This window comes from Monopterus albus, unplaced genomic scaffold (assembly GCF_001952655.1).
Source record: "Monopterus albus unplaced genomic scaffold, M_albus_1.0 scaffold87.1, whole genome shotgun sequence".
Taxonomy (NCBI): Eukaryota; Metazoa; Chordata; class Actinopteri; order Synbranchiformes; family Synbranchidae; genus Monopterus; species Monopterus albus.
The window spans coordinates 193,862-208,766 of record NW_018127967.1 but is presented as its reverse complement, the minus strand read 5'-3'; the positions used below and the strand labels follow the sequence as shown (position 1 = coordinate 208,766).

Here is a 14,905-nt window from a genome sequence, read left to right as displayed (position 1 = left end):
ATGAGGATGTTGAGGTTCTCTTTAGGAGGGACCAGGATGGACAGGATTAGGAATGAGCACATCAGAGGGACAGCTCAGGTTGGCTGTTTTGGGGACAAGGTCAGAGAGGCCAGATTGAGATGGTTTGGACATGTGCAGAGGAGGGATAGTGGTTATATTGGTAGAAGGATGTTGGAGATGGAGCTGCCAGGCAAGAGGTCAAGAGGAAGGCCAAAGAGGAGATATATGGATGTGCTAAAAGAGGACATGAAGTTAATTGGGGTGAGAGTAGAGGATGCCGAGGATAGAGTTAGGTGGAAACAGATGAGTCGCTGTGGCAACCCCTAACGGGAACAGCCAAAAGAAGAAGAAGGAGAAGATTCTGAATAGGACTGTGACTAAAGGGACAATGTTAGATCAGCTAAGAGTCACGCCTTACACTCTACTGAGTCTACTGATGAAATAGAGCCCTGTGAAATTCGAAATCCCCTCTGTTTTGGACAGCTAGCATCTAAAGAAAAATGTACGCTGAATCAATGGACATTCTAGACAGTCGTCTAAAAAGACAATGCTTCAACGTGACCCTGCAGTGCAGTTAGTAGAGACATGATTCAGCAGAGGAAGCCCTAACTCTGACAGACTCACTCACAAATGATCATATAATTAACATTTATAAGTGGTGAATAAGGGTGCACCATATGCATACACAGTGTGTGTGCAATGTCAACGGTTCAAGTCTGGCTTGCAGTCTATGGCTCTCTACCCCTTTCCTGTCCACCTGTCTGTGACCTACTTAACCCAAAACAAAGAAGGTAAAATGCCCAAAAAAAACTTCTGTTGAATAAGATAAGTAATAGTATTTTTATGTCTGCCTCATTTAAGAGCATGAAAGAAAGTTGTATCACTATGGCAACAACCACTACAACTGTCCTTGACACTCACAAAGTTGCTAAATTCATGGCCAGCAACATATTATTTTCTTATTCCTTCTTTTACTGCCTTTTATTATTCCCTTTCTTTTACAGAATGCATGTGAAGGAAAGGAAACAGGAGAGCAAAGCCCCTACACACCTTTCACTTACAGTATGTTGGCTGACCTATTTTCAGGACTGTGTGGGTCTATACAAACAGCCCTGACTTAGAGCTCCATCACTCTCCAATTAGTTTTATGCACCTGTACAAACAGGAAAAGTTTGCCTGTCATCATTCTTATCAGCACGTAGAAATTTTGGCAATGAATAATAAACAAAGCCTTTCATCTGACATGGTGGTCACACCAGGCAGTCACTGTAAACACTTGTGTGAGTATGCAGGACAACAAAAAGGAGGATGTGTATCTTGTAAGACTGACACCTTAACACCTGACACCTGCTTCCATGACATGAACTTTTACAGAACCTTGTGACTTCTTGGTACTAGTGTTTTCCATAACTTCCTACTACAGTGGCAAGGAAAAGTATGTGAACCTTTGGGAATTTCATGGTTTTCTGCATCAATTTGTCATAAAATGTGATCTGATCTTCATCTAAGTCAAGAGTGCTGATGAATATAATGCACCTAAAATAATAAGGCAATGGGCAACTGGCAAATAACCAGTTATTAATTCCAGGGACTCACTTACTTTTTCCACTACCATTTTGAATATTGAATATCTTCAATAAAGACATGAAAGATCAGAATTGTTTGTTATTTTTGTAGGCACATTATATTTGTCAGTACTCTTCACTTAGATGAAGCTCAGATCACATTTTATGACAAATGAATGCAGAAAACCATGAAATTCTAAAAGGTTCACATACTTTTTCTTGCCACTGTATGTGTTTCAAATATTTTTTATTTAAAATACAACAGAAATGCCAACTAACTGTGTTACTTTTGTGGGCTATTTTTAGATTTTGTCTTGAGCATAGTACTGAGTTCAAGTCCATGTTAGTTTTAATCACATTCACTTTATTCAAGCCCAAAATCAATCTTCTACACAACATACTCTGTATTTGAATGACTAGCAAATAGACCACATTTAGCTGCAAGTCCCATTCAAAATGGACACAACCAGACTATCAAACATGACTGGTCTTTATGTTGCATGTTTAAAACTCCAAACAAACTTGTCTTAAAATAAATATTAGCAAACCTAGCTAGCTGGGCATCTAACTTTTCAGTGAGGCTAATCTTCTGTCTGCCAGCAATGCAGAAATGTCCTGTTGTCGTGACTTAATGTTGCTTTAAAATAATGTTAATATCTTTACATTAGAGTGTATTAATATCTAGGTGATGCTTGGAGCTGTTTCTTCAGGTTTGTGGTTTTTGTCCAAGTAGGGGAGGCAAAAGTGGTGTGGTGGGTAGAGCAGTCATCTCCCAACCAGAAGGTTGAAGGTTCCAATCTCGGTTCATCAGTTCTGTACCAGAAACAAATTCCTTGTGTGTAACAGACTTGGCCAAATAAAGGTGATTATTCTTATCCTTATTTGTAGCTGTGTGGCTTCTCTCCTGACAAAACTCACTTTTTCTCTCAGCTGCATAATATTTGACCTGACAAGTCGTTTTTAATGACCAAGCCTCACTGCTGCAGTCATGTTCTTTTCCTGTCACTGTATTCTGTCTGCTCTCCTACAGCCCTAGTGTTAAAGTGCACACAGTAGCTCCAGGCTAACACTGTTGGTGTTGCCTTCCTGGGTGCTGCTGGTGTGCAGTGTCACCGGGAGGATGACTGACAATCAGGCACAAAATTGTGCAAGAGAACCATGCAATGAAAGGGTTGAAGAGGGTAATCCCCCGACCACAGGGGGACGCATTGAGCAAATAGCTGCTAGGCTCACCAAAATGAGAAGAAGATGACAAACTGGCACCAGGGGCTACCCTCTATTGTAATACACATTGGCTGACAAAAATAAAATATAATAAAATAAAATCCAAGGCTCGACTAGAAGAGTCTAAGTCGACTGATGGACCTCTCAACAAATGATTCAACTAGTCAACTTTCAGGGGCAGCCAACTCAATCGTCGAGGGCAACGGGGGGGTTCAGTGTCTTGCCCAAGGACACTTCGACACGTGGACTGGAGGCACCGAGATTCGAACCTTCAACCTTCTGGTTTATGTTAGTACAAAAGTAGCTAAAAAATGGATGAAGAACAAACAAGAAGAAGAAGTTGCTTGAAAAAAACCCCACTTATTCCATAGTTAAGATTTGGTTTGGTTTTAAAAAGCCGGACGCTGTACAAAATACATCTATCTGCCATCTATACAGCAACACACAAGCCGCTTTTGCTATGAGTAGATACACAGACACCTGTGCAGTGTGATAATCTCTCACCTTCCACAATAAAGCTCTTCCTTCACAGCCAAGTGATAACATCCAGACAAATGCATGTCATTGCAGTTAACAGAAGTAAGAGCTGGTAGCTGTTATCTTTTCAATGTGCAACAAACGTCTGGTGACATACAAATAAGTAGAACCTTCTGAAAACAGAAGCACAGGTAGCCTTTATAAGCAAGTCGTCTGGAAGAATGTTAAATTTTATAGGCCTGCTGTTAATGGCGCACTCTACTCATTACCGCCCCCAGCGGTGCATCACTGTCATTGCCTTAAAGTTAACTATTAAAACAGGCGCAGGGTGGCGAACTGGATGTATGCACAAGATCATACCAATCATTTGGAATTCATGTGCATTTGCGCTTTGAGACAAGCATACAAATGGAGAGGGCAAGAGTTCGCCTGCCTGACATCACATCACAGTACTGGACCTGGAAAACTTGCATTCGACTGTCCACTAATACGCTGGGCTTGTGAAACCGCGGGACATTTCTGACAGCGGTGTGAAACGCACTTCCGAGCAGTTTTGTGGCCAGACCCCGAAGCGCAGTCTGGGCGGTGATGAGCACCGCATTACCTGAGGACACGGTGCAGACTTTTTTGCTGCATTGAGTCACAACTCCGGTGGGACGGGTCATGTGACCAAACTCTGCACCGTTATGGAGGACCGAACTGAGCTGTAGGCCCGTTTGTGCTGCAGCCAGCTGTGAACCACCTGCCACACCGAGCTCAGCCACTCAGTGAGAAAACACGCCAGAGTACTAAAGTTTTCATGTGGCCACAGCGCTCCTGTGCAGGCCAGGAGGCGAGGCTCCCAGCCGGGCGGCTGCCCTTGGAAGGCTAAGGCAGTGCGTCCCCGCACTGCGGCGGCCCCGGGGAAACACGTCTTACACGGTCATACGACGATATATACAACCATATGTTGTGCCAGCAACCTTTGCTTTGACCGCTAATCCCTGAAATCTTTCTGCAGTGCACGTGAACGCGTCCCAGAGGCGACCGAACGAAGCACAAGCTGCCTACGTGCGCGCGCATTAATTGCTGAAAACTACGCCAAAGCAGTTTTAGCTTACCTGTTATTATGTTCTCGGTGATCGCTTGTTTGTCAGTCATCATATCCAAGAGCTTCTCCTCTTCCCGAGCCTTCCCCCCGACACAGCCACACCAAGCAATTTTCCTGGTTAACTGGGATTACCGGGCCGAAGAAGAAATAACATCAACCAAACACCTTCCACGCTGCCAGTTCGGTGACCCCCTCAACTTCACTTCGCTGCGTCGCTTCCTATCTTACGGATAAGCATTAAAAAGCACATGGGGAAGATTTAGGTTCCGAATGTTTGAGAAGTAGTGGAGCAGAGAGGATGTTGGACACACTGCTCCGTGCGCCCCTCCCACCACGTTCACGGCTGTCCTGGCCAGGAATGCTGCTGCTTCAGTCTGCTGCAGCTCCGCGCCGAGCAGCCAGTGAGGATGGTGTCCTCTCCACCAGATAAGCACAGGCGAGTCCAGATTTGATGAATAATCAGTATGAACGCACGGTGAAGTGTTTGGAAATAGAATATAAAGTGGATTGGGACGACATCAGAGCATGCTCATTTCACAGTCAGCATGACTCATTCACATAATGTTGTATCAGTTTAGTAATTAACAACGTTACCAAAACACTGTCTGAGACCCTCATTTGGACTGAATGGGGATGGGCAAGTGGTGCAGGGCCTATATGTGATATGAGGAATTGTATGTGGGCCCAGATGGGTTCCCTGGGTCATGACAAGCCCATGCAGACTAACTGTGGGTCTGTGGTCCTTTTGTGGAATTCTTAAGTGTAAGGTGAAATTTGACCCAAGGGTCTGTTTTAAGGAGTAACTACTAAAAATGCAACAGAGTGAGGGAGCAATGCCTGTGGGGGGCATGGCCTCTTGGCTACACAGAGTGTGAGGTGGAGGGTCTAGGAGACATGGGGGAGATTCTATTGTTCATTAATTTATCTTATAATACCTTTTTCATTCATTTGCTTATTTTTATTTTCATCAGCAACCTATGTAGGTCCTAATTGATGGCTGGGTAAGTTTCCTTTGGGTCAACCAGTCAAAGAATTACTGAATATTTACTGATCCATCAGTTAAGAGCTCACAAAAACAGACTACACATTGGAAGTCTTTCATTATTACTGTTTTTAGCACTTCCTCCCACGGTGCATTGAAAATCACAGTCAAAGCCCAAGGATAGCCTAAAAGGGCGTGCCTACCCAGTCAAGGGAAAGAAAGGTTCAGACTGATGTTTGAGTGAAAGAGAGAAAGATAGGTCATCTTTTGTACAACCTACTTGAAACTGTGGCTGATTCATGTACATCTGGATTAATTACTTATATTTTATGGAAGAATTAAGACTACATTCAAGGCTGGATTACCAAGTGGGCAAAGTGGGCAGTTGCCCTAAGTCTGCTGAACTCACTGAAAGCTCCAGGTTTACTGTGTGCCATCTGGTTTGTCCAAATGAACAGAAATCTCTTTCAAAACATGCACAACTTCCCTATGATGACAGCTTTAAGATGGGCTCTGCTTTATTTCCTGACTTTGATGCCTTACCTTGAAGAAGGCTCCTGTGTCAGAACTGAGTCTGAGTCTTGTCTAGTAACTCTTCACACAACAACTTACTTCAACATTTCTAAAAGAAGCCATTGTTAAATGGCTCTAATGCAAATCCTAGATTCACCATAACACAACATGGTTGCTGAAATATACAGCTGCTCCTTGCCAAGTAATCCTTGAACACAAGCTTAGTTTCTGCATTTTCATCAAAATGCAGGCAAGTGTGATAACACAGTGAACACCCAATGCAGTCTGATTGAGTCAGCTGCAGCAGTGACTCAGCAGAAGCTGTTGGTAGCCACTAAAGACTTACAGGGGTCTGGAATAAGGTTTGTAACTAAAAACAAAAATTGGAAAGGAATCTTAAACATGCAAGGACTTACTAAGCTTATAGTGTGGTGATGTTTGTAGGATCTGGATCCTGGTGCTGAGTCAGGAATTTTCAAGGATTTCTTCAACAATGAAATACAAGGTAAAAAATGTATTTGTGGGCGTGTGTGTGTTTTAGTGCATTTCCAAATACAGATTGAATTTTCTTTAAAAATACCATATGTAATATAAATATCCTGTTTCATAAAATCACAACTGCAAATAAATAAAGTACTGAGTATTTTAATTAAACTGAAAAGGGCCACTTTTTAATGTAGGAAATTATCTCAATTATGACTTTGGGGAATTTTAATCAGAATTACACATACCCAGTTTAACCTTTTGTCCACTGACATTGCTTTGTAGAGTCAGATGTAATAACACTAATGCAACAGGGTTCATTAACCAAATGATTATCCTTTTGGAATAAGTAAGTATTATAACTGAGGTGGCAAAGAATCCATGCCAGCTGCAGACTGAGATGTCAAAGAAAAAATGTTGAATTGAGTGTATTGCTACTATTACAAACTAAACAAACATAAAAGAATGATTCATGGAAAACCAAGCTGAGGCTGTACTGAATGACATGAAAACGGCTGGCAGAACCGCCACCTGAGGGCAGCTGGTAAGAGTCGTGATGTGGAAAATGTAGTGACTTGTGTGACAGAGAAATGAATGATGGACATCAGGGTTTCCACTTGGTTCTTATTTGCTCTGAACATTCAGTGTGGCCTGACTCATAACAGCTCTGTTCTTGCTAGCTAGCTCCTAAGCTTCCCAGTTCTCTGGGACCCTGTCATGACCCTCCGTAGTCATTACAGCCACCTACAGATTAACTCAAAGGTTCCCATTTATACAAGTCTTGCAAACTCTTGCTCATGAGACTTTTTTCTAATAAAATAAATTATTACTTGATAATTTAAGGATCTCTTTGAATTGTAATAATCTCCAGGCCGTTGTGCATTCATGTGAGCTTGCCTGACATCCACCTGTGCCATTGAAAAGTGGAGTTTTTTGACTGCTCCTGGTTTTGTGGATACATTTTCCCTCCTGCTGCTCAACTGTGACCAGAGAACGTGGAGAAAAATACAGGGCCTGAAGTTACTGCATGTCCGGGAATGTTCCTGTACAGGGAATTGCTGTTTTACCTGACTGGTTCTAACCTACAAGCAGCCGGCCAGTGAAAATCTCGCAGTGGTGAATGATCAGCTCATCAACACTGGATTTCCCTGGAGCACAGTACCTGTATGTTTTGACTGCTTGAGGCCAGTGTGTCTGCAACATGTGATGTGTTGTTGGTTAATGATCCATGATGTTATTTTCAGTGCTACGCTACCTGTTGGAATTAATTTTACTACGTTGGTACTGTATGTGGTTGTGTGGGGGAAAACGCAGCAACCACTGGTTGGATTTACCGACCTTGGAGCTACTTGAAAGAGAGCGATGTTTCCACTACCCAGTGGGACTTAATGGAAAGTTTAGAAAAACGCATGTTGCATGTCTGTTAATTCTTTGTTTCTGTAAAGTTAGAGAGAATTGTTGTAAGGCTGGAGAAGTTACTATGTCAGCATTTTGCCAGTTAAAATATGGGAATTTCATGCTTTCCTAACTCTTGCTGGATAGAGTGGGTCTATTGCTGTTCCCTGGTCACTGAATCTGAGGCCTGCTGCCTCCTGTAATGGGGTCTCTGGTTCTGTCTCTTGTTCCACTGTTTGTGACTCCCATCTTGTAAATAAGAAACTGCCTGTTTCTTGTCATAGCATGGACAAATATGATCTTGATGTCTTTTTACTCATTTGCACTTAGGAGTTTTCACCTTCCACGATACTGCCCCAGTTCTTTAAACAAGGGTTCCAGGAATCTACTTTTGACCTGCATACTTGGTTCTGGCTCCCTTAAGCCAGCAATTCATCCCGATTTTAGCCCTCATTAGGTTGACCTCGACTTCTTTTAGAATATTAGTTGTTCAACCTGCAGTGTGAGCAGGGCCACAGTTCAATGCCCTTGCATGAGTACAAAGACAGCAAAATAACAACTTAGCACAGATGAGATATTGCATTTTGTGGATAGACTCAACTGAGACAAGGCCATAAACTGTATACAGTGCTGTCTATGGATGTGATAAATTGAGCTCTGACAACAACACACTATACAATGTGTCATCGAAATGGCATCATGACCGGTGGATGGCAATGGGAGGAAGATTAGCAGCAGTGTAACGCTGTTCTTCAGCTGTATAAAGTAAGATGGGTACTACTGATTTTCTTGTTGATGTCACCTTCAAGGATGCAGCCATTTTGCTTGACTAGAACTTTACTGGAATTGTTAATGAACACACCTGTTCAGTGCTCTGTTTAAATGCAGCGTGAGCAGTCACAAGCAGTCACATTATGTCCAGTTGAGCAAACCTACAGTATGAGCAGAGAAGTTGCAGATTCAGGCCGATTAAGAACTATACTGTGAGTTAACACATCATGCATGTGAAGTAAAAGGCATCTGCTCAACTTTAGCTCTCTATGCCAGGCATGCTCTTTTTGATTGGCCTGATTATCTTCAGTCTTACCAGTTAGTGAAAGATGCACCTGGTCCAACTGGGTTCTGAGTCACCACTTCATCACCAACTCAGCCGATGTGCTTTTTGTGGTTGTCTGAGGTGGGGTCCACCCTGGACAGGTCCCCAGTCTATCACAGGCCTGAAATGTAGCACAGGCCCACAAAAATGCACATGAAGTCTCATCCGTGGCTGGTCTAACCACTCCCACAGATGTAGGGGTGTTGCTGCTGACACGGCCTGGGTGGTGTGGTATGCATAACACTGTCTCACTGCAGACTCCAAATCTGCATCCATCTTTGGCACCACATTCATTCTTGAAACTCCTGGATTGGCCTTATGGAGTTCCTTAATCATTGTCTGTCATTCTTGTTGGTGTGTTATTACTCTGCTGTCCCACAAAATGCAGCCTTCCTCCACACTCAGCTCACAACCTCACCTAAGGCTCCATCTCATAGTTTTTACATTGTGAGGGCTATGAACCCTGAAATATCCATTGCTGCACCCTAGACAAAGCAGTGTCATGGCAAGTCCAGCTTTCATGTGCTCCATGAGCATTATTACCTCCCCTTCTCAAGGAGTGGTCAGTGGTCTGGCTAGCAAGGACAGTGTGCACAGTGCTTCTGCATTACCAGGTTTTGAGCTCTCCTTATATTCTAAAGTTAGGTTACAGGCAACTAAAAAGCCCAGATGGTGACAAAACCGATGCGGTGGATGAAGGACATTTGAGACCTGCTCAGTGCATCTCGCTCTCCAGGAACTGACAGCCTGTCGAAGAGCCACAGACTGGAGGCAACTGGATGTGTCTGTGACAGCTCATAGAGGGGTGCAGCTGCGCCTCCGGTGGAGAAGCAGCGCATGTATCAGATTCCTCCAGATGAGGTGGGGATTGGGAACTCTCATGTTTACAGGAGTCTTTAATCACTTTGGGAGAGAAATGTTTCCCAACTTCAAATCTTTGTGTGAAGTAGAAGTGGCAGTCCAGTCTCCAGTGCGGCAGCAGGGCGGTGAGTCAGCTTTAAGATCAAAATTTAAGATCAATAAGTAACCTAGTAACCATCACCTCTGCAGCAGGCTACAGCAGGTCAGCTGAGTTCAATTCAGTTAGCCTAACATCTTGTCAGTGGTTTGTTCATATTTTAATGGTAATTGTCTTAATTTGTAAAAGTGCAGTGTTCATATTTGCTCGTGTACGCGCATTGGCCGCAGTATTTTTTAGTGGCCTTTGCTGTCAGGACAGCCTGAGCCCCCGTTTGCATTCTTCATAACAGCAAAGTCGAAAAACATATTTCCTGGCAAGCACTGTCTAACATGTTGCTTGTTAGTTGTTTGAAGAACGACATGATGAACCCTATACCAGCTGAAGAGGTGACTGAGTTTTTACAGCCTAGAGAAGCTTGATTTTGGTATTTGGTGAAGATGCATGGCCATGTTTTCTTTCTTTTGAATGATCAGCATTTTGCTCCATCTAGTGGTCAGTCAGTATGAAGGCTTCCCTTAGTCAAGAAACAGCTAAAATAGGACTGACCTATATTTTGTGGAGGATAGATAATGATCAGCTATGGCATTACAACCACTGGCAGGTCATGTAAATAACATTGTCTTACGGTACTCACACTCACTGCTACAGGCAATTAGAGTCACCAGTCGACCTAAGCTGCACGTCTTTGGACTGTGGGAGGAAGCCGGAGTACCTGGAGAGAACCGACGCAGGCACAGAGAGAACATGCAGACTCTGCACAGAAAAGCACCGGGTCAGCAAGTTAACAGTCACTTCTTAAAGTTCATGTATTGTTAGCAGAAAAAATGGGTAAGTACGGTGTAAGGATCAGAGCAACTTTGACAAGGGCTAAATTATGATGGCTAGAAGACTGGGTCAAAGCATCTCCAAAACAGCAGGTGTTGTGGAGTGTTCCCAGTATGTAGTGGTCAGTATCTACCAAAAGTGGTTAAAGAAACCAGCAATGGGGTCACGGGCAGTGGGCACCAACAGCTGAGTACTACATGGCGAAGGCAAAGGCTGGCCCATCCATTCTAATCCCATTGAAGAGCTAACTTACTGATGGCAGTGGCTGACAGGTGTCACAACACACAGTGCATCACAGCTTGCTGCATAGTCACAGACCTGGCAGAGTGCCCATATGAGCATCAGAACTGAGCCATGGAGCAACAGATGAAAGTGACCTGGTTTGATGAATCTTTAACCACACGTGGACGGCTAGGTGCATGCGAGTGTTCCCAGTATGTAGTGGTCAGTATCTACCAAAAGTGGTTAAAGAAACCAGCAATGGGGTCACGGGCAGTGGGCACCAACAGCTGAGTACTACATGGCGAAGGCAAAGGCTGGCCCATCCATTCTAATCCCATTGAAGAGCTAACTTACTGATGGCAGTGGCTGACAGGTGTCACAACACACAGTGCATCACAGCTTGCTGCATAGTCACAGACCTGGCAGAGTGCCCATATGAGCATCAGAACTGAGCCATGGAGCAACAGATGAAAGTGACCTGGTTTGATGAATTGTGCTATCTTTAACCACACGTGGACGGCTGGGTGCATGCATGTCATTTACCAGGAGAAAAGATGGCACCAGGAAGCACTATGAGAAGAAGGCAAGCCGAGACAGTGTGACGCTCTGGGCAGTGTTGTGCTGGGAAATCTTGGGTACTGCCATTCATGTGGGTGTTAATTTGACAAGTACCACCTAATTAAACACAGGACATCTGGGTGAAACTGTTCTACGGTGTTTGTTGCTTCTCAGTTTTCAATGAAACTGAAAATGCAGAGGCTGATATTGACTCTGCTTTCCACCAGAACAGATTCTCAGTAAACTTTCCACAGTGCTGTCTGTGGATTATGCGGAGTAATGGGGGCAGTTTCAGGAACAACATCTTGCTGTTAAAAAATGTAAATGTTTAATTTGTTCTGTGCTTTGATTTGTAAAGTGAAGATTATTTGAAGTGAAGGCATTTTTTATGTCTGATTGTATATTTATTGTGAGTTCACTGACCCCAGATCATTTGACACTGCTCTCTGAAGTTTTTGTAATTTACGTGTTTGAGTGTGAGACTGCAAGTTTTGTGTACAAGTTTGTGTTGCAAACTGGGCAAGGAGCTTAATAGGCACTGGTGTTTACATGGCAGGGTTGCATGTATGGAAAATGTATGTTCTGGTGTTTTGGGTCTCATCCTACACTGTAATAAAAACTCAAATCTATTTTCTACACTATACTTGAATCATCCAGATTCTCAGTTAGTATACTGTATATTATGGGATGATGAAATTAAACTGCAGTACTCAGTCTGCACCACTAGAGGGTAGTACAAGTGTAGAAACCAGAGGCAGACATCAGATACATGTCCACTATGCAGAAGAGCATATGGTGTCACTAAGAATATTCTTTAAATATCCCTTTGGACACTTCATTTAAGTGATGTGCTGTGATGTAGTATCTTTAACATACTGATTAATGAGGGACTGACACTGAGAACTGAGATTACAAGACAATATATATCTGTTAAGAGAGTGGGTACAGAATAATAACAGTATATCCTTGCTGCATGGCATGGTAAACGGTTTGGTTCTTTATCCTGGCAATGTTAGTTTCATACAATTTATGGCTATCTAGTCAAAACCATGTATCTCCACATTTGGTGAGAAATTTATTACATTTTACTTCCCAAGCCAATTTACCATGTTCAGTCAATTACACAAAAAAAGTCAGTGTTTTTACACAAATAAATGTTTTCGATGCACATGGTTTTCACAGGATAGAAATGGTATGTATGGTCAAAGTGCACACACCAGTAAGCAGCCTCAGATTTATGGGGAGGACAATGAGAACACCTTTTAAGTAACCAAAATTATAAACAAATATGGAACTTACTCCTGTTGTTAGTGGTAGTTTTATTCTTCTTTTGTTGACAAATACAGTACTGGGAATGTTTTGGTGACCAATCCAGCCGTACATATTTTACGATAAATCAACCCGTACAATACTGTATCACCAGAAACCCAAACAGGGCCACACACAAGTGAGCAGTAACACTTAGAGGTTTCCAGCGGTACCTCAGCTCTCTGTATCACCATCACAAGTGATTCTTCTCTGGATACCGGTCTGAACCCAGAGTTTTAAAGCCCACCAATGGTCCCATTCAAGCCACACCTGGTCAAGTTTGAAAACATGACTAGGGGATTTTAATTAGACGCAATTAGAAACGGCAACCATGCAAAGAACTGGATGCACCCCCTGCTTTTTAGACTTGAGTAAAAAGATGTGCTAATTTGGCCAGAGGCTGCTTTTATTTGGATGACCTGTGGAGACCCTACACAGGCTGTTGAACGTCACAGCTCTGACAATTAAAACAGGAATTCATTTGAATCTGCTCCTAATGTTGACATACACAGACACCATTACATTCACCGCAGTGAGATGAGTTGTGTATGAGCCTTGAATGGCCAAACAGCAACAGGTGACCAGCAGAGGAGGAGGAGGTGGATAGCAGCATTCACCCATGTTTCTTTAAACACTAGCCCATTAGATAGATAGATATTAAACCAAGGAGCAATGTTGGTACGATTTACTGTGGAAGAACTATTCTGTTCTTTACAGAAGAGTGCACAAAGCAGTAAAATCTTTCAAAACACAAACGTTTGCCTCAGGTTCTGTCTTTCTGAAACCTCTGAATGAAATGTCTCTTCTCTGTCCAAACTTTCTCAGAAAGCGTTATGTATACAGCATACTCCATATGTTACCAGGGGACACACCGACACCAGGCACTAACCCTCAAGAATCCTGGTAGAACCCCACGAGGGACACCAGTGCTTTAGAAAAGACATTCAGAGTTCTTCCTCTAACAAATTAGCTATAGACACTTTTCATACAGCCCAATTTCAAATGCCATTTGTGTCAATTGGAGCAAACTGGTCATCACGTGTGAATCATTTTCTTGACAGCTGCAGTTTTTTAAAGCCTGTAGGCACCCTGCTGTTATAGCCTGCATCCTCTGGAGGAAAAAAGAAAGGAATGATGGCCCTATTATAGCCTCAGATGTGAGAAGAGAGTGTCCAGGAGGAGGCCAAAGCTTGGCTTCATTGGCTGAAAGCAGCCCCTTTTTTAGGTTTGCGCGCCTTAAAATGTGTCCTTTTTTGACAGGCCAGAATGGGTTTTACTTTCTTCTAATGTGTTGCACAAGGCTTCAGCTCAAACTGTTGCTCCAGGCCTGCGAGTCCTGCTCTGGTACAGTAGCTAAAGCCTATACTATCAAGGATTCATGGGATTATAGCTGCTATAATTGTTTTATTTTCTGTGTGAAAAGAGTTTATGGGGTGAATTTGCGCTGGATTAAGCCGACAAACGAGAGATCCAGACAACAAAATGACAGTTCTTTTGCTCTGCATCCAGGCGGTGGCAGCAGTAACTTTCAAAGCGTGACATTATCTAACCTACAGTAATGGGTAATGGTAATGTGGATGTGTGCAAACACAATATTACATGTTCAAAAATAAATATCTTAGAGATATAATGATAGAATACATGTAGTCAAATGGAAAAAAAACAACAGCTGAGTTTTGTGTCATTGCTAATGTCGTCAATAAGCTATCTATTATACAGTATCTGTTTAGTTTTGCATCACTGCTCTTACAACCCAAAATATTCATTTATCTTACCAAGCAAAATAAAACTTGCTTCTCAGGTCATTTAATAAATATGATTACATAACTTACTCTAATTACATTTAGCGTTTGCAGTACGATTTAAGAAGAAGCCTATTAATGGTTTTTATTTCAAATCTAAACATCTTAGGTTAAGTTTAAGCTGGTGTTTTGGTGACAGTTTATCATTCTGATTAAACCGAATCATTTTACTGCTGTGCTTTTTAATGGAAATGCTTGATCCTGTTAACATGAGCAGATTTTCAATGTTTGGATTTAAATAGTTTCAGTTATTCCCTTGCTGAACATAGGCCAGTCTCAGATATGACTATGAACCTCTCACAGCGCTCATGCTCATTTTCCTTTGCGGCGATACCAACCCAACAGAAGTGCATGTTAAACGTGAGACGTGGCTGTGCGGGGTTGCTGCTCTGCCTTTGCCTGCT

General features: G+C 42.7%; 1 protein-coding gene across 5 annotated transcripts in view; it reads right to left on the bottom strand.

The window, feature by feature from the left end:
• The window catches only part of hspa12a (heat shock protein 12A), a 53,707-nt gene extending 49,040 nt beyond the window's left edge, over positions 1-4,667 (bottom strand). For all 5 annotated transcript variants that reach the window (XM_020607536.1, XM_020607537.1, XM_020607538.1 and 2 more), the window contains exon 1: positions 4,367-4,667. In XM_020607536.1, coding sequence (XP_020463192.1) covers positions 4,367-4,409 — 43 coding nt within the window. In that variant the 5' untranslated portion in view covers positions 4,410-4,667. The remainder of the gene's footprint in view (positions 1-4,366) is intronic.
• Positions 4,668-14,905: the final 10,238 nt, after the last annotated feature.